The sequence below is a fragment of the Chiloscyllium plagiosum genome, unplaced genomic scaffold (assembly GCF_037043375.1).
Source record: "Chiloscyllium plagiosum isolate Xiang-an unplaced genomic scaffold, Cpla_swu_hap1 HiC_scaffold_2, whole genome shotgun sequence".
Taxonomy (NCBI): domain Eukaryota; kingdom Metazoa; phylum Chordata; class Chondrichthyes; order Orectolobiformes; family Hemiscylliidae; genus Chiloscyllium; species Chiloscyllium plagiosum.
Window position 1 is genome coordinate 121,194,131 of NW_028270140.1, and position 20,228 is coordinate 121,214,358.

The 20,228-nt window shown below is 40.0% G+C and overlaps 1 protein-coding gene across 1 annotated transcript in view; it reads left to right on the forward strand.

Moving 5' to 3' along the window:
- The window catches only part of iqgap2 (IQ motif containing GTPase activating protein 2), a 360,882-nt gene that overhangs the window by 198,755 nt on the left and 141,899 nt on the right, over nt 1–20,228 (forward strand). Inside the window, exons 6-13 of the mRNA XM_088000344.1 lie at nt 362–429; nt 580–693; nt 1,012–1,190; nt 2,424–2,511; nt 5,720–5,883; nt 6,439–6,526; nt 7,574–7,737; nt 10,709–10,869. Coding sequence (XP_087856470.1) covers nt 362–429; nt 580–693; nt 1,012–1,190; nt 2,424–2,511; nt 5,720–5,883; nt 6,439–6,526; nt 7,574–7,737; nt 10,709–10,869 — 1,026 coding nt within the window. The remainder of the gene's footprint in view (nt 1–361; nt 430–579; nt 694–1,011; nt 1,191–2,423; nt 2,512–5,719; nt 5,884–6,438; nt 6,527–7,573; nt 7,738–10,708; nt 10,870–20,228) is intronic.

Genomic DNA, 20,228 nt, shown 5'->3' on the forward strand with positions numbered 1-20,228 from the left:
TTTGGATATGGCAATAGCAGCCAAGATTAAAATGTGCTCTCCTTTTTCTCAGTTTCCACTTTTTAACAGTTCAGTGACATGATCACTCCATTTTAAAATCATCTCTTCCTAACAACATTGTAGTGCTCCTGTGCAACAGTAATTCAAGACATTATTTGAAGTCCAACTTGATGAACACTATGCAGTTATAAGTTGCATGTTCTGTGCTCAATAGATTAGTTCAATGTAATTGTGACAGCAACGTAATTTATTTCACAGGCATCATTTTTTTTCCTCCAATCCAAGTGTGAAAATGAGGATGAGCATAGAAGTATTATTTGTACACACAAAACATCCTTTTATATGTTTAATTTCATTGCAGTTTATACCTGTTCAAACTTGGGATAGCCCCTCAAATCCAAGACCTGCTGGGGAAGGTGGATTTTACTGGTAGGTGTATTATTTGCCTTTGTATTTTTTGAAAGAGTTGTCTGAAAAAGATGCCAATTAGGGAGACTGATCATGTTTTAAATTCTGTCTGCAGAGTTTCTTTAGATTTAAGGATTTATCAAATGCATAACATTACCTTTTCTCTGACAGAGGAGGAAATAAGTAATATGCGTAAGGAACTGGAGAAGTATGGAATTCAAATGCCAGCATTCAGTAAAATTGGTGGAATTCTGGCAAACGAACTTTCAGTTGATGAAGCTGCTTGTACGTATGCGTAATAAATGTCAAACTTTACATGGGGGGGAGGGATTGTCCTTGGCTCTGGAAAAGTAACTGTACCTTGGGTGTTTCTTTCTTCAATGGAAAATAAGTTTAATAAAATTGCCAAATACTTTTTGGATCTGAAAATTCACTTTATTTAAACAGATTTCTGTTCATTGTAAGTATTTATACATGATCTTTAATAGCCTTCTCTTTTTCTTAAAATGCTTAATTCTGTATGCTCATTTTGTTTGGAAGTATATCAATTCCACATTATCACTTTTTATGGTTAATTTAGTTTTTTCTTATATCCTTATCCAGTACATGCTGCAGTAATTGCAATCAATGAAGCAATATCTCGAGGGAATTCTGAGGAGACCATAAAGGCTTTAATGAATCCAAATGCAGTTTTGACTAATATAGAAAACAGTTTGGCTCAGGATTACCAAAATAAATTGTCTCAGGCCAAACAAACAAAGCAAGAGAGTGCCCAGAGCAAGGTAGGATATCCTGTACGCTGATTCTGCATGTATAAAACTAAGAATCTCAAATTATGCAAGTCAGCAATCAATAATAATTGTAATTAGCTTTCCACTGTGTGTTTATTCTGGTTTTGTTGCTGAACTTCATTTGGATTTTAAAGTTCTTCTACCTTCTGATAATATATGCAGTAACCAGAATTCACTTTTTTTATTAAATGTAAAGAGTTGACACAGTTCGTGAATTTTAGTGTGCTGTGTTTTAGATTGCTGGGTGCGCCCTGTTACATTTCCTGTGAAGAATTGGATTGAAATGAGGTTTGTTTGCACCAACAGAAAGTAGCCCAACAGAAATTTCAATAAAGGAAAGATCATTTTGTCCTTCTTGCCTAGATTGGTAGATTTTAGACAACCTACCTGCCTTTCTGCCATATTGTTTTTCCCCTCCAGAAGCACATATTCGAACTGGCTGTCTTGTCATTGTAGTGAATCTTTAGTGAAAGGGGCAATATGTGCCACTCAACTTCATTAAGATAGGTTCCTTACAAAAAAAAGGCAGTCACCATGGGGGTTTTAGAAGTTACTTGTCCACATAGCACTATAAAGAATCCAGGAGCAGGCTACTTCAAATGTTAAATAGTATGGTGCTCTCAACAAATGAGCCAAGAGAAAACGGAAGTAGAATACGGTGGGCTGTAAATTCTTTACACCCTGTACTTGCTTCTTTGTAATATTTTCTGAGAGTTCCACAGTCAAGTGCTGCATCAATTTGACTCATCTTAAAACAACTTTTGGGAAAACTCCAAAAGCTTGGAACAAATTGAGGATTCCAACCTAAGACCACAGTTGGAGCCTGGCAGTTTGGATCTAAGGAGGATATTAAAATACTTGAATGATTTTTAGGTTAATGAATTATTGTCCTTTCCAGACTGAAATTTTAGAGTAAAGGAACCTAGTAGATACATTCACTGAATTACATTATCTAGACATAGTGTTATGCAGCACGAAACAAACCCTTCAGTCTGACTCCATCGTGAACTTGTTCAGGAGATTTTGTAGATAATTCAAGGTTTGGGGGTAACTGCTGAAATCAGCACGTTAGGTATCCAAATTAGTTTTTAAAAAAAGTAGTATTTCTGAAAATGACTTGAGAACTGATTTGCTTTGGATGAATCCCTGCTGCCCCCACTATTTTTGCCATGATATTTGATTAAAAATTGCTATGTATGTCTATCTTATGATCCTGGTTTCTAGAGCGATTCTATTAAAGCAGAAGAGCGAGATATGTATGAGGAACTTCTGACGCGTATGGAGATTCAAGACACTGTTGATCAGGTCAATGGTGAGTTGGTTATTTTCCCTGCTCTTGTGTACCTGAATATATACATGTACAGTGATTTTTGTCTGTTCTGCAACACCCTCCTCCTGATTGTAATCATGCAGAGATGCTAGATACATGGTTCTGCTATAACCTGACAGTCGCATTCCTCTGCGACCCTGCACTGTAGAAAGCCATGCTGTACAAGATCATTATACTTGTTCAATAGAAAGTTCACATTATCCAAACAGCGCCCACAATTCTTCAATCACATTATAGTCAATTTGTGTTAACTAACAGCGCATTACACCAGAACGACCCATAAGTATATCAGGAAAAATATGTTACAGGATTACGCTGATAGCGGTGTAAGAACAAGATGATGCTAGAGTGGAATTGAACAACAGCTGTACTGAATGAATGGCTTGTTTATATAACACTATGCAATCCATACAGTGTTGGAAATGATGTTGTTTTGTATTAAACTGGTTGTTCCTTTCATGAGGAATGGGTATCATTTGCAAGGCCAGCAGTTTCTGGCTATTCTTAATCCCCTTTGTGAAAATAGAGGTGAGTCAGCTTCCTGAACCACTGCAGTCTATCTGGCAGCTTTACTGAAGCCAGCATGAACAATTCGGGGAGATTAGGAGTCAACAGCATTGTTGTTGGACTGAGGTGCAAGTTGGTTAGACCAAGTTAGGAAGCCAGATTTCCTTCTCTAAGGCCATTTTGTGAACACTGAGTTTTACGATAATTGATGGAAATTCCTTGCTCACCAACACTGAGACTGATTATTATTTCTAGATGAATGAATGAATTTAATGTAGTAATTGACTGCATTTGACCCATCTCCCAGCACATTAGCCAGAGCCACGAGATGACTAGTCCACCATCACTCTTTGTATGCAATTTAAGATATTGTTGCTTTAGGGGGCGGCTCGGTGGCTCAGTGGTTAGCACTGCTGCCTCACAGCGCCAGAGACCCGGGTTCAATTCCCACCTCAGAGATTGTGCAAACTCCACACAGACATTCTCCCCGTGTCTGCATGGGTTTCCTCTGGGTGCTCCGGTTTCCTCCCACAGTCCAAAGATGTGCGGGTCAGGTGAATTTGCCAGGCTGAATTGCCCATAGTGTTAGGTGCATTAGTCGGAGGGAAATGGTTCTGGGTGGACTAGTTGTGCCGAAGGGCCTGTTTCCACACTGTAGGTAATCTAATCTAAACAAGAACCTTATTGAAGGGTGGTGGGCTTAGTGTATAAATCAATCTTCAGCTTTACTCCAGCAAGTAACATTTTTTGGTAGCAATATTTCACAATGGAAGTCCCTCATTAAACAAATTTATAACATTGTCATAAATAATTTTGTGTTGTTTTACATCATCAGAGTTACATACAGTTGCTGTTGCAATTGAAAATTATACTTGATGAACTTGTTGGAGATATTTGAACATGTTATTAACTGAAGGAGATAAAAGAGAACAATGGACATAGCATGCTTAAATTTTAAGAAAGGTTTTGAAGCTGCTTAGAATGATTAAAACACAGGATAGGAGACAATGTACTGGCATAGATGAATGATTGACTAACAGAAAACCATATAGGAATAAATGGGTTATTCTTGCATTGACAAGATGTGACTAGTGAGGTAACACGAAGGTTAGTGCTCGAGTCCCAGCTGTTCACAATACATATCAATGATTTGGAGGTGGGCACCAAATATAATCATTCCAAATTTGCAGATAATACAAAAATAAGTCTGTTGCAAGGAAGAGGTAAAGTAGCTTCGATAAGAATAGGACAATGTTATTAAATGGACAAGAAAATGGCAGATGGAATATATCGGTGGAAAAATGAGGGGTTATGCACTTTGACAGGAGAAACAGATGTACGGCGAATTTCTCAACTGGAAAGTGGTTGAAAAATGTAGGTGTGTTGGAACTTGTTTAGACTGCTCCTGGAGTACTGTGTACAGTTTTGATCTCCTTATCTCAGGAAACATATTATTGCCATTAAGGAAGGACAACGAAGGCTAAGCAGGCTTTCTCCTGCAATGGTGTGATTGTTCTATGAAGAGAGATTGGGCAAACTATTTTCCCTAGAGTTTCAAAGAATAAGGGTGATCTTATTGATACTTTAAAAAAAAAACTACTCCAAGATGTACAGTGACTATGTGTACGTGATGATTTCTTTGTTTGGGAAGTTTAGAACAAGAGGGCACCTTTGAAAAATAGAGGTTGCGACTTGGGTCCAAAATCAGGAGAAATAATTTTACTCCAAGGATTGTGAACCTTTGGAATTCCCTACTTCAGAGAGCTGTGAAGGCTCCGTTTTTTAGTATGTTTAAGGTGGATATTGATAACCAGTGACATAGAGTTATGAGGATGGGGTGAGTAGAAGGCATTGAGTTATTCTATCAGCCATGATCATAATGGATGATTTGATGGGTTGAATGGCCTTGTCCTGTTCCTATGTTTCGGTGTTCCTATTCCCTTGTTAGGGAAGGTGGCGGCATAATGGTAATGTTACTGGATTAGTAAACCAGAAGCACATGCTAATGCTGTGGGGATATGAGCTTGAATCACACCGTGGCTGGTAATGAAATTCAAAATCAATTAAAAATCTGGAATAAATACCTCTATAACCACTGCTGATTGTTGTTTTTTTAAAAAAAAAATCTGGTTCATTGGCCTTTAAAGAAGGAAGTCTGCCACCTTATCTCATCTTCTGGCTTAGAATATGGTTGACTCTTAACTGCCCTCTGGGTTGGTCACTAGATGTTGGCCTAGCAGCAATGGCCATGTCCCATGAGTTAACATTCAAAAAGTGATAAATGTAAGCCACTAATTAACTCCCAATGTACTACTTTTAAAACTTGTGGAATTTGCAATACTTTGTGGTTTAGAATTGCTAAACTCTCAGTACTACACAATATCAAAAATAAATATAGAGTGCAGTAAGCAAATGAATCTTTCATGAGCCTCACTTCCTGCAATTGGCATCTTCACTATGTTAACAACAAATTGGCCTGGAATTAATTGTCCAAACACTCTTTTTTGCAGACTATATGTAATTACTTCTGATCATCAGAGCTTAGTATTTCCTCACTTTAACAGTTTGGTTAGTTTATATTCAAGTTGACCCTTCCTTTCCGAGTAACTGAGATAAATTAAGTATAACTGTAAGATTATTCTAGTTCCTATTTGCCAATTATTTTAAATTCCTTATTCCCTAGTGAATAAAGGTCTACAACAAGTGAATGAAGCCCTAGAGAAACATGATCAGGATAATTTACTGGCTGGTCTGCAATTCCCTCCTCTAATGCTTGTCGGAGTGAAGCAGGAGAATTCGCCATGGTATCTGGAGCATTTGTGTGCTCACAGAGAACAGAAACTACAGGTAGGGAGGGTGAAGAAATTGAATTTTTCAGCTAAAAGAATTATAATTCGTTTGCCAGTGATTTGCATTAGTTTGCTGTTTTATTTTCGGTGTCGAAGAATTTCTAGATACATTCATTCTATTTTGACAAATTAGCCAATGCTCATCAAGGTACATCAAGGACATGGATTTTTAACAATTGTTAAAAATGCTGATGGGGTTTTTTTAAAATTTGTTCATGGGAGCTGGAACCTCACTGGCTAGGCCAGCATTTATTGCCCACTGCCAACTGGCCTTGAGGAGATGGTGGTGAATCACCTTCTTGAAGGACTGCAGTCTACTTGGTGTAGGATAACTCACAGCCCTGTTAGAGAGGGAATTCCAGGATTTGGACCCAGTGACAGTGAAAAAATGACAATACAATTTCACGTCAGAAACCTGTCTGACCTGAAGGGGAGCTTGCTGGTGGTGGTGTTCCCATGTATCTGCTGCACTGTCCTTCTAGATGAGAGAGTTCAAGTGTTTGGGAAGTTATATTGTAGGATTTTTACTGAAGCATAAACATTTGTTTTGCAGCTAGAGAATTTTTTAGGTATGCTTACCAAGGATGACCTTCAAACAGGAGTTAACCTTTCCAATGACCAGGCTGAAGCCCATAAACTTAGTAAGTTTTGTTTTTGTTTTTGACCTGTGGTGAACTACAATTTTCTTTTATCAATGTATTGGCCAGTCAAAAGTCATGGAGTCATACAGCACAGAAACAGACCCTTTGTTCCAACCCATCCGCAATGATCAGAGATCTTAAACTGATCTAATCCCATTTATCAGGATTTGGCCCATTTCCCTCGAAACCCATCCAACTGCTTTTCAAATGTTGTAATTATACCAGCCTCCACCACTTCCTCTAACGGCTCATTCCATACAGGCACTTCCTCTGAAAAAGTTATCCCTCTAGTCCTTTTTAAATCCTCCCCCTCTCACCTTAAACCTAGGCCCTGTGGTTTTGGACTCCTCCACCCTTGGAAACAGACCTTGGCTATTAAACCTCTGTATAAACCTCTACATCACCCTTCAGTCTCTGCCATTCCAGGGGAAAAAAGCCTCGATTTATTCAGCCTTTCCTTATAACTCAAATCCTCCAGTCCCAGTAAAGTACTTGTAAATTTTTTCTGCACCTTATCAACTTTAACAATATTCTTCCTATAAAAGGGCGACCAGAATTGTATGCATTATTCTAAAAGTGACCTCACAAAGTCCTAAACTCCTATACTCAGTGCACTGACCAATGAAGTCAAGCGTTGGAGTCAAATGCCTCCTTCACTGCCCTATCTACCTGCGATTCCACTTTCAAGGAACTATCTACCTGCACCCCTAGGTCTCTTCATTTGGCAACACTCCCCAGAGCCCTACATTAACTGTGTAAGTCTTGGCCTGGTTTCCCTTACCAAAATGCAACACCTCGCATTTATCGAGGAAAAACCTCCATCTGTCACTCCTCAGTTCATTGGCTCATCCGATGAAGATCCTACTGTACTCTGAGAGGACCTCCTTCGCTGTCCACTACAACATCCATTTTAAATGTGTTCCGTGATTCTCCCCAAGAGTTTCCTTTGCCACTGATTGGGTGGGTGTATAATCTTAACCCCCACCTGACAGATTAAATACAAATGTACATGATCTGATTATATACTTTTGTTTTATATTTATGTAGAGCTTGAAGCTGTTGAAAAGATAAATGCTGCTATCCGCGATGGTGATGCAGCCCAAACTGTGAAAGCATTAATGGTGCCACAGGCTCAGTTGCCTACAATATACTCTCATATGGCTGACTTGTACCAGGTAGAACTGTCAAACCTGCAGCAACAGAATCCTGAGGTAAATGTTTACACTGTTTACTTTTTAAGAAAAGGCACATGAAAAATATGATTAATACCTTTGTTCAAGTATATCTGTCTCGTCGCTGTAAATGCCTCATGGTTAACGTGAATGTTACACTGTCACTTTGCAAGCTTTACTTTTTGTACGCAATATAGAGACTCGTGATTTTTGTCAATAATTTCAACCCTGTACAGGAAACCGCTTAAAAAGAAGCAAAACCATTAAAGTAACTTGGTTATGCTGGTGCCATTCATCTTGTATTAACGTGTAATGGCTTACTTTAAAGGTTAGTAAATATTACTGGGGACAAAAATCCCTTGAAGACTCGTCTAGGCTGAACTCCATAATCTTATGCCAGGATGAATTTTAGTCTCTTTTTAATTTTTTTCATCGCCAGTTGTTTTTGAATTTTAGGCTGTCCCTCATGTTCGCTTTTACTTGGCATAGTGTCTCCCTTCCATATTGCAACATACAAAACATTTGCACCCAAATAGGAAACAGCATTCACATCCTTTTAATCGATGGAACCTAATCATCATCATCCAGTGTGAAGGACCATTATATGTATCACATAAACACTGAGATTGTATTAAATTTAAATTTCATACCGAGAAATTAGCATTACTTCACTAATTGTAAAGTTCATGTAGGTCTAATAATACCAGAATCCATTATTGGGTTGTTTGTTCTGGAGAACAGAAATTAACTGCTGTGACTTATTAACAATTAGGTACTTACAGGATTGACCTTCAGTTATCCATGCTGGCTCAAATGCTGCAACAAGAATAAACTACTCCAGACGTTCTCTATTTACTTAGATATTCCCTTTCTATTTTTCCACTGGAATGACATCAGTTGTTGTTTCAGATCAGAAAATACAAATGCCACAGCTTTTTGCCAAAATAGTACTGCATTAGGAGAAAGTGAGGACTGCAGATGCTGGAGACCAGAGTCGAAAAGTGTGGTGCTGGAAAAACACAGCAGGCCAGGCAGCATCCGAGGGGCAAGAGAATCGACGTTTCGGGCATAAGCCCTTCAGGAATGAGGCTGGTGTGCCAAGCGGGCTGAGATAAAAGGTGGGGGGGGGAATTTGGGGGAGGGGTGCTGGGAATACGATAGATAGAAGGAGGTGAGATGATAGGCCGAAGAGGGGGTGGGGGCGGATGCGTCGGGAAGAAGATTGCAGGTCAAGAGGGCAGTGGTGAATCTGGGGGTTAGGACTGAGATTAAGGTGGGGGGGGGGAGGGGAAATGAGGAAGCTGGAGAAATCTACATTCTGAATGTAGATTTCTCCAGCTTCCTCATTTCCCATTCCCCACCTTATCTCAGTCCTAACCCCCAGATTCACCACTGCCCTCTTGACCTGCAATCTTCTTCCTGACCTCTCCGCCTCTGCCCCCACCCCCTCTCCGGCCTATCACCCTCACCTCTTTCTATCTATCGTATTCCCAGCACCCCCCCCCCCCCCCCCCCACCTTTTATCTCAGCCCGCTTGGCACACCAGTCTCATTCCTGAAGCAGGGCTTATGCCCGAAACGTCGATTCTCCTGCTCCTCGGATATGCATGGCCTGCTGTGTTTTTCCAGCACCACACTTTTCAACTCTAGTACGGCATTAGTCATGATTGCATAGCAACAGGAGTAGGCCCTTCAGCCCCTTCAGCTTGTTCTGCCATTTATTGAACCTGGGTTGTTCTGTGGCCTAATTTCACATACCTGATTTTGCCTCCTATTCTTCATACCTTTACTTAACAAAAAAAAATTATCTGTCTCAGATTTTAAATTAACAACTGATCTAACATCAACTGTTAAAAATCACAACACCAAGTTATAGTCCAACAGGCTGATTTGGAAGCACTAGCTTTTAGGGCGCTACTTCTTTGCCAAGCGAGTGCTTCCAAATAAACCTGTTGGACTATAACCTGGTGTTGTGTGATTTTTAATTTTGTCCACCCCAGTCCAGCACCAGCACCTCCACATCATAACATCAACTGCTGTAAGTCGGAGAGTTCCAAATACCTGATGTGGAAGTGCTTCTCCGAATAGTCTGGCCCTGGTTTTAGATTATGTTCCCTAGTTCCAGAATCTCCAACCAGTGTAAATCTTTTTCTACCCTGTCTTTTCCTGTTAATATCTTTGATTAGATCATCCTAAACCTTCCAGATTCTGGCTAAAGCAAGCCTAAATGGTATAATCTCTCCCCATTGCCCTTGAAATCCAGGTAATATTTCTTATAAAACTATGTTGCGTGCACCTTGAATGGTCTTTAGCTTAGAATGGCATAAAATCAGAATATAAATATTCTGAAAAGAGGGATGCAATTGCCAATGAGTTGATAAATTTGGAAGTGCTTCACCTTTAAATTCTGGTAGGTTATGGGTAATGTGCCTTGATTTTATTTCAGTCAATCATCAGTATTACAGCCTACCTCTATTCAGGTTCTGTAGCAAAGGTATGCATATGGTCTGTTTGTCAGGTTTAATTTGTTGTATATGAGGACTCCAAGGAGGGATATTCCATGAAGGCATTTCTCTTAAATGTTCATTTTAGCTTGGTTTCATTGTTGTTCCTTATTTCTATTCCTAATATCTCAAAGTGATCAAAGATTAACATGGCAAGAGTATGGTAGTAATTACACAAGTGATCTCATTTGCTCCTTGAGTATTTTGCATGCCAGTATACTCATCAAAGCCAATGTATTTCCCTCCCTTCACTCTAGTGACATTTCAACAACTTGCTTTTGTACATTTACAAGATCAGTGATTATAACACTTGTAGGATTAACTTGAATCAATATCTGATACAGTACTAGCCAAACAGTGTAGATTTATAGTGGTAAATTGCTAAGTCAGGATAAGGTATTGGAAGTAACAGACCAAACAGTTCAGTTGCAAGGAAAATAGCACAAACTTAAAATCTTATAGAAACTCACCACCTAAGAAAATGTCTTTCTATTTACTGAATTGCAGGGGAAGCTGACTCATGAAGAGCTTGCTATTGCAGTGGAGATGTTGTCAGCAGTGGCTGCACTGAATGAAGCGTTGGTCATGAATGATGTTCAGGCTGTGGTACAGCACCTCACCAGCTCTTCCATTGGAGTGAGCAACCTGCATGATGCAAACACACAACGGTATGTTACACTGAGTGCTAATTCTCTTACTGCAACTTCCAAACCTAGAGTATGTATCTGCAACTCCATCTTCAATAAAAAGTTATTCTGTCAGAAAATGAATAGCATGTATGGTAATAAGTGGCATTGAATAAAATATGGATTTATCAGGCAAGACGTTTGAAATAAATATCCAAGTGTGAAGTAAGGGATAATCTGCTGGAAGGGGAGGTGATGGCTTAATGGTACTATCACAAGATGATTAATTGGGGACCCAGGTTCAAATCCTTCCATGGTGGAATTTTAAATATAAAAATATCTGGAGTTAGCAATCTAGATATGATAAAGTTGATTGCCAAAAAAGTCATTTGGTTCACTAATGTCATTGTGAAGGAAACTGCTGTCCTTCTCTGGTGTGGCCTCCATGTGACTCCAAACCTACAGCAACATGACTGACTCTTAACTGCCCCCTGAGCAATTGAGGATAGCTAACAATGCTGGCCTAGTATGACCCCCCTCATCCCATGAAATAATGTTATTAAAAAATGGAAATCTCATGGAATTGCTAGCATCCTTCTCAATGGTGTATATATTGCAGTATATTTCCATGATGGACAAAATCTGATCCAATTCAGTATCTTCTCTGCTGACTAACTGAACCGTTACCTGATACTGGAACTGGCATTTGAATGTCAGCGTACCTAGATTGTGATTTTGGAAGGCTAGGTGAGAGTATAGATAAGCAATAAAGAATTTACCGAAGAACAAATCACTGCTGCACAAGAGACAAGTTGGATCCTGAGTGCATTTCAATTCGAAAGCATTGTTTTAGAAGTACCTCTTAACAAAGGCGTTCTTTTAATGGAGAATAAAAAGTATTAGAACGTTGAGGTCATTTCAACTTGTGCTGCTGCTTTGCCAGAGCAGTCCAGAGCCACGTCGTTGCTACTTGACATCTAATATTGGCTAGAAACATGGACAATTCTTGAGAAACTCAGCAGGTCTGGCCGCATATACAGAGAGAAAATAGACATTTTGAGTCTGATATGAATCTTCAGAAGAAGGTGAGGTTTCTCTCTTTGTACATGCTGCCAGACCTGCTGAGATTCTCAGGCACTTTGTTTTATTTCAGATTTCCATCATCTGAAGTATTTTGTTTTTATCTAATATTAACAACCTTAAACAAAGAAATGGTCTTTGTCTTAGTTCCTGCATTTTATAAAGTGATTCATGCTCTTTGTGTAAAGCAATTCCCCCAAAGCACTTTCCTCATTTTCTGGCAATTTTTGATTGATTGAGGACACAAACCTGCCTGGGATAATTGTATTTCCATGATATGATGAGTGAAGCCCTTCGCAATTTGAAACCAGGATTGATAGAGCTTATTGTAATATTCACTATTCCAGTCCAGGAGATAGTCAGTCAGTAACTCAAATTACTCCTCATAGCTATGGTTGTCCTTTATGATGAGATTGTCCTGATGACTTCAGTTCCATTTCCAAACTAAAAATCTCTCAACTGCATTTTATAATTGATCAATACCTCTTCCTTTTTATTTGTAAAGTCCAAAATGTTTTTCTGATGTTATCTAATACTAGCACTTAAAAAAAGTTGTCATTTATCTGTTTCTTACAATCAGTGCAAATATGAACAGGTATGTTCTCATTCCATGTTTTTCTTTTCAAAATATAATATCTCATGTATTTATGTTAAAGTACACTTGGTGATTTTAACCATCAACTTCCTTACATTCTTAGGCAGTTATAGTTGTGATAATTGTGCTTTCTGCTTTGTCCATTTGAATGTAGTGAAACTATATTCCACTTTGTGTGTGATTGGAAGCAAAATACACAAATATCTGAATATGCCATCTGATAATCTGATAAAAAGAAAGATTGTCACTTGTGTAAATTTCAACGTGTCTTCTAACAGATTAAAAGTTTCAGACAGTTATAAAGTAGGTTCTGTGCACTGAAGTAAGTTATTTATCTTGACAGTATTTGCAAAGGGACAGTCTTATTATCATGTGCGACTAATAGATTATCCAGTCATTTTGTATGTGACACAATTACACACCTTTCCTACCACAATGAATTTAGTATGATATGTTTATGAATTCATTAACAACTGGCTTGGTGCAACTAGCTTTCAGTTGGTCTGCATTGTTGTAGGTTTATTAGTTTATTCCTGTATTTAGCATTATTTATCGTATTATTTTCCTGTGATTTCTGTGTACTCCAGATGGTTTAGTTTCCTTTGGTTAAATATTGACTGTAACCAGTTTTAGTACTTGAATTGCTATTATCTGAGGTGAGTAGCCTGTTTATATGTAACCAATTTATCTCTCCATTTATGCTTTATGATCTTAGCTCTTGATCTTTTGGACTCCAAATACCAGTTAGATAAGTTTTGTAAAGTACCATTGTGTGTTTGGCTATTATGTTACATCTTAAAGTCCAAATATGGTGCTATCTGAAATTTCGTTGAAACAAAATTTTTCAACGAAATCTGACCAATTTTCTCTCGAATTTCTCAACACCAGCTGCTTTCACTGTATGTCAGTCTAGAGGTTTGTCACCCGATGAGCAACGATCTGGTCACCTTCCTTCTTTTACGCTTAGTTTTGTGCACCCAGAACAATAACTGGGGTAAAAATAGCTAATGATGATGATAAATTCCTTCACCTAGGGTAATGTCTTTATCATCAAATTTTCCAATATGCTGTATTGGGTGCCATGCTGGGTTCTGTAGAAGATATTGGGGGATTGTGCTGGAGTAGTTCTGACAGCATGGATACAGTAGAGAAGAAAGCAGAAATGATTAAAGATGCAGTAGACGAATCATGGAGGGAGAGATTCAATTTAAAGATGCAAATAGAAGTGGAGTGTTTGGGATTTTTATAACTGCAACAATACCAATGTTAAAGGGCAACTAGGACCCCCCCAAACACCAGAATATGAAACTGTAGTGTACTGATAATGTGATTGGAGCAGTATTCCAAAGACCTACAGTAACACTTGTAAGGTCACGAGTTCAAGTCCCACAGCATCTGCTGGAAATTTCAGTTCAACTAATAAAATAAAGAAACTGCAGTTAAAAAGTAGTCCCAGCAATGGTGACCATGAAACCATTGTTTATAATTGTATGAACTCATCTAGACCACTCATTTCTTTCCACGAAGGAGATCTCTCGCCTTGACCTGGCCTGGCATATTTGTGACTCTCGACCCAGAGAAACGTGGTTGACTCTTAACTGTCCTCTGAAACGGTTTAGCAAGCCACTCAGTTGTATTAACCATTACAGCCTCTTCAAGGAATGAACCTGGCTGGCAGTGTTGGTCTGCCCACACCTCATGAACTGCAGTGGTTCAAGAAGTTGGCTCACCATTCCCTTCCCATTGCCAATGACAGATGAACAATAAATGCTGGCCGAGTCATTGATGTCCACTTTCTGAGACTGAATATGTAAAACAAATTAAAAATTGGGGGGTGGAATGAGGATCACTGATAAGGCTTGGAAAAATTGCAGCCATTAAGTAGTAAAGCCTTGTCTTTTTGCAAGGATACTAAACTGCAGTACTATGGGGAGGAGTGTGTCATTGGAGGTCGGAGTGGAGTGGAAGCACGCAGTTGGTTTTTGGACCAGTTGTTCTTTGTGAAGAGTGATGGGTGGGAGGTTCATAAGGACAACATTTGCAAAATTAAGTCCACTGGTGGACTTAAGTCCACTGCCGCAGAGTTCCTGCGGCAGAACGTGTGAAGAATGATCTTGTTTTACGCAGTCTGGCTCAGTCTGAGGGAGTAGCTGAGGAGAATGATGGAGTCTGTTGGAGGCTGAAAATGATGCCTCTGTTCCTCTGATTAAATAATAGGAAGGTATTTGTGGATGTCTTGATTTGGACAGATATTCTGACTTTGGGCCCATCTCTATTCTGTCGAGAGAGGTTAAAGATGAGAGAGTCTGGATATCAGCATACACATAGTCTCTAGGTGATGTTACTGAAGGACGGGACGTGGGATAAGAAAGAGGGGGGCTGTGGATAAGAGTACTGGGAGCTCTAGATGTGGCAAGAAAAATCAATGTTGCTGGAGACATGCTCAGTTGATACCGATAGGTAAGAATGGACCCAATGGGGAGGCGATCATGGAAGAATGTCGTGCTACACTGATTTGATTTATTGTCATCAGTTATACCAAGTTACAGTGAAAGATGTTGCTTTCCATATCTTACAGGGAGCAGAACAGGCTTGAGTTTAATGTTACAGCTACATAGAAGGTACAGAGAAAGAGATTGGAATTAACACTTGAAAGGTCAAAAGTCTGATAGCAGCAAGGAAGAAGCTGTTCTTGAATCTATTCACACATATATTCAAATTTAGATCTTCTGCCTGAAGGAAGAAGGTTGAAGATTGTATAATCAGTGTGGGAGGAGTCTTTGATTACATTGGCTGCTTTTGCAAGACAGTGGGAAGTATAAATGAAATCAATGGATGGAAGGCTGGTTTGCGTAATGGACTGGCTTGTGTTTCTGTCCGTTCTTTGGTCTTGTGAGGAGCAGCCACCAAACCACACTGTGATGCATCCAGATATGCTATTTCTGGTGCATCAATACAAATTGGTAAGAGTCCTTGTGGACATATCCTTAGCCTCCTGAGGGCATTGTTCTGCTTTCTTGACTCATTGATGTGGGTGGATGAGGACAGACTGTTGGTGACCATCACTCTCAGGAACTTGACACTGTCGACCATCTCCACCTCAGCACCATTTGATGCAGACAGGGGTGTGTCCTCCATTCCACTTCCTGAAGTCAATGACCAGCTCTTTCATTGTGCTAATGTTGATGAAGCGATTGTTGTCTTTACACCATGCTGCTAAGCATTCAATCTCTTTCCTGTACTCTGTCTCGTTGCTGTTTGAGATCTGACCTACAACTGTCATCAGTAAACTTATAAATGAAGTTAGCCACCAGTTGAGAGGGTATAAGGAATAGAACTGACTACACAGCCTTGCAGGGCACTGATGTTGAGGATTATGGTGGGGGAGGTTTTAGATTAGATTAGATTACTTTTTTTTAGATTACTTAGTGTGGAAACAGGCCCTTCGGCCCAACAAGTCCACACCGACCCGCTGAAGCGCAACCCACCCAGACCCATTCCCCTACATTTACCCCTTCACCTAACACTACGGGCAATTTAGCATGGCCAGTTCGCCTAACCTGGACATTTTTGGACTGTGGGAGGAAACCGGAGCACCTAGAGGAAACCCACGCAGACACGGGGAGAATGTGCAGCCCGAGGTGGGAATTGAACCTGGGTCTCTGGTGCTGTGAGGCAGCAGTGCTAACCACTGTGCCACCGTGCCGCCCACTGAACCCAGGTCTCTGGCGCTGTGAGGCAGCAGTGCTAACCACTGTGCTACCGTGCTGTCCACAAGGTGTTGTTGCCTCTTACTGATTTGGGTCAAGAAATCGAGGATCCTGTTTCAGAGTGGAGAGCCAAGTCCTAGATCCCAGAGTTCAGAGGTGAGTTTGTTTCGAATTTATGGTGTTGAAGGTGGAACTGTAGTCAAGATAAGTAGGAACCTGACACACCGATATCCTTGTTATCCAGATTTTCCAGGGATAAGTAAAGGGCCAGGGAAAACCACCATGTACTTCAGAGATGATAAGGATGACAAGATGGAATTGTAGCTGTTGTGTTGGGAAAGATATGTAAAACCATTCAGCAATGCATCAGATTGCCCTGTTGCAGCAAGTAATTTTTGAAAAAATTCATATTGAATACTCAAGCTAAAACAGTAAAATGTAAATTAGAGGAAGTGATAGTCACATTATAAATAATCCACAGTTCTTTTTTGTCCAGTTCTGGTCACGGTTAAGAAAGCATTAGGACAGGCCACAATAGTGATCCAAGTATCAGAGACTCCGTTATGATGTTTTGCATTAATAGATCTTTGGCTGGTTCGTTTTCTTTGATTCCATGATGCTGACCACTTCATAAACCAGCCAATGTTTTCTATAAGCCTGAATGCATATTTGCTTTTTTAATTTCAGTGTAAAAGTTAAAAAACCGCAGAGGTCAATTAGTGAAACCCTGTCAGTACAATCTGGCTTTTTGGATATATCATATGCCTTTGCATGTTCTTCTTGAATTTACTAAGTGGAAGAATAAAACCAATCAGACTACACGTTGGGTTAGAAATTATTTGTTCAATTTAATGAACATTATGAAATGCAAGTATTAATTTTGTTGTAGTTCGGTTTGCCGAGCTGGGAATTTGTGTTGCAGGTGTTTCGTCCCCTGTCTAGGTGACATCCTCAGTGCTTGGGAGCCTCCTGTGAAGCGCTTCTGTGATGTTTCCTCCGGCATTTATAGTGGTTTGTCTCTGCCGCTTCCGGTTGTCAGTTCCAGCTGTCCGCTGCAGTGGCCGGTATATTGGGTCCAGGTCGATGTGCTTATTGATTGAATCTGTGGATGAGTGCCATACCTCTAGGAATTCCCTGGTTGTTCTCTGTTTGGCTTGTCCTATAATAGTAGTGTTGTCCCAGTCGAATTCATGTTGCTTGTCATCTGCATGTGTGGCTACTAAGGATAGCTGGTCGTGTCGTTTCGTGGCTAGTTTGTGTTCATGGGTGCGAATCGTTAGCTGTGTTCCTGTTTGTCCTATGTAGTGTCTTGTGCAGTCCTTGCATGGGATTTTGTACACTACATTGGTTTTGCTCATGCTGGCTATCGGGTCCTTCGTTCTGGTGAGTTGTTGTCTGAGAGTGGTTGTTGGTTTGTGTGCCGTTATGAGCCCGAGTGGTCGCAATAGTCTGGCTGTCAGTTCGGAAATGCTGTTGATGTATGGTAATGTGGCTAGTCCTTTGGGTTGTGGCATGTCCTCGTTCCTTTGCCTTTCCCTTAGGCATCTGTTGATGAAATTGCGGGGGTATCCGTTTTTGGCGAATACAATGTATAGGTATTCTTCTTCCTCTTTTTGCAGTTCTGGCGTGCTGCAGTATGTTGTGGCCCTTTTGAACAGTGTCTTGATGCACCTTCTTTTGTGTGTGTTGGGTGGTTGCTTTCGTAGTTCAGGACTTGGTCTGTGTGAGTGTCTTTCCTGTATACCTTTGTGGTGAATTCTCCGTTCGGTGTTCTCTGTACCATCACGTCTAGGAATGGGAGTTGGTTGGCCTTTTCTTCCTCTCTAGTGAATCTGATTCCTGAGAGTGTGGCGTTGATGATCCGGTGTGTGTTCTCTATTTCTGTGTTTTTAATGATTACAAAGGTGTCATCCACATATCTGACCCAGAGTTTGGGTTGAATTTGCGGTAAGACTGTTTGTTCTAATCTTTGCATTACCGCTTCTGCTATGTGTCCAAAGCCAATGTAATGTATAAAATCCCATGCAAGGACTGCACAAGACACTACATAGGACAAACAGGAAGACAGCTAACGATCCGCATCCATGAACACCAACTATCCATGAACACCAACTAGCCACGAAACGACATGACCAGCTATCCTTAGTAGCCACACATGCAGATGACAAGCAACATGAGTTTGACTGGGGCAACACTACTATTATAGGACAAGCCAAACAGAGAACAGCCAGGGAGTTCCTAGAGGCATGGCACTCATCCACAGATTCAATCAATAAGCACATCGACCTGGACCCAATATACTGCCCACTACAGCGGACAGCTGGAACTAACAACCGGAAGCGGCAGAGACAAACCACTATAAATGCCGGAGGAAACATCACAGAAGCGCTTCACAGGAGGCTCCCAAGCACTGAGGATGTCACCTAGACAGGGGACGAAACATCTGCAACACAAATTCCCAGCTCGGCGAACAGTACCACAACAACGAGCACCCGAGCTACAAATCTTCTCACAAACTTTGAAGTATTAATTTTAACTGGTTTTAAACTTGTGCTATCTTTCCACAGTGGAATATTGAAAGTGATTGTAATCTCTTCATGCAAAGCTTTTCTTGCATCTTTTCTGATCTCTGTACAGCTACATAATATTGTGAATGTACAATTCTGCCAGTTCCTTATTTTTCATTTTTCTTGTGGTTATTGAGGGAGAGCTATTTAAAGCTATGAGCTAATAAATGACTGATTTCATGTGCAGAGCAGTACATGCTGCTAGTTCCTGAAATATTCACCCTAACAAGCTAGTTATGTACTATAGGTACCTTGTTTCTGACCTTAGAATATGCCTCACTACCACTTAACACAAGATTAACTCAAAGCACTCAAATTTCAACTCCAGCTTCTTCCCTATTGCATATCACTATTTTCTCTGACTTTACCTATTGTTATAATGATAAAAAAATCAACCTTTAAGATTTCATTCAAAAAAATTCAGTCTTCCATATTAGAACATTGTGTGAACATTGAAAGGACTGGACAGTACAGCTTGCTAGGCACACTCCATGTCTGTGTACTCCTGCCTGAAATGTCAAATATCCAAATTAGCTCAAATGAACATGGATGTAACTCTAAATGAAAACCGAAAGAACTGCAGATGCTGTAAATCAGAAACAAAAACAGAAGCTGCTGAAAAAAACTCAGATCTGACAGCATCTGTGAAGAGAAATCAGAGTTAATTTCTCAGGTCCGGTGACCCCACCTCAACACAAAGCTCTGCTATCATCGTCTTCAGCCAATCACAGCCTGCCTCCACCTGTCTCCTGCTTGTTTACTGGTGCAAAATTAAAATTGTCCCATACTCATTCTTATTTTCTAAGGAACTTTTATTCGGTAAACTCTGAAAACTAAATGCAGACTATTACTTCAAATCTATCCATGACAACAAAACAGGATACACAAGTTCAGTCGGTGAAAAGCAAATTTAGTAATGGTGTGAGAAGCTTCTTCAGTGAGCACTAGGTAAATGGACTTTGTGACAGGAGGACTTCCAGAGGCAAAAAGATTTGCACTCAGTTTATGGCTGTGATAAGAACTGAAGGCTGTTTCTGGCTGAGTGGACAGTTTCACTTTTTTAATCTGTATGGAATTATGTTTCTAAATTTGTTTTGTATTAAAAGTAAGGCAGATAAATTGTTTTTGTTCCCTCTAGAATCTAGAAAAATTCTAAAATGAGCTACATGATTTATCTTTTTCCTGTGTTGTAAAGGGTATATTTTCTTGGACTTTGGCCATTGCATGGGCATCTCGGTATCCTCCTTTAAAAACCCGTGTGCAATTTTTCACATATAGTAGTTTGTTTTGGCTTATAGTCATAGAGATGTACAGCATGGAAACAGACCCTTCGGTCTAACTTGTCCATGCTGACCAAATATCCCAATCCACTCTAATCCCACCAGCCAGCACCTGGCCCATATCCCTCCAAACCCTTCCTATTCATATACCCATCCAAATGTCTTTTAA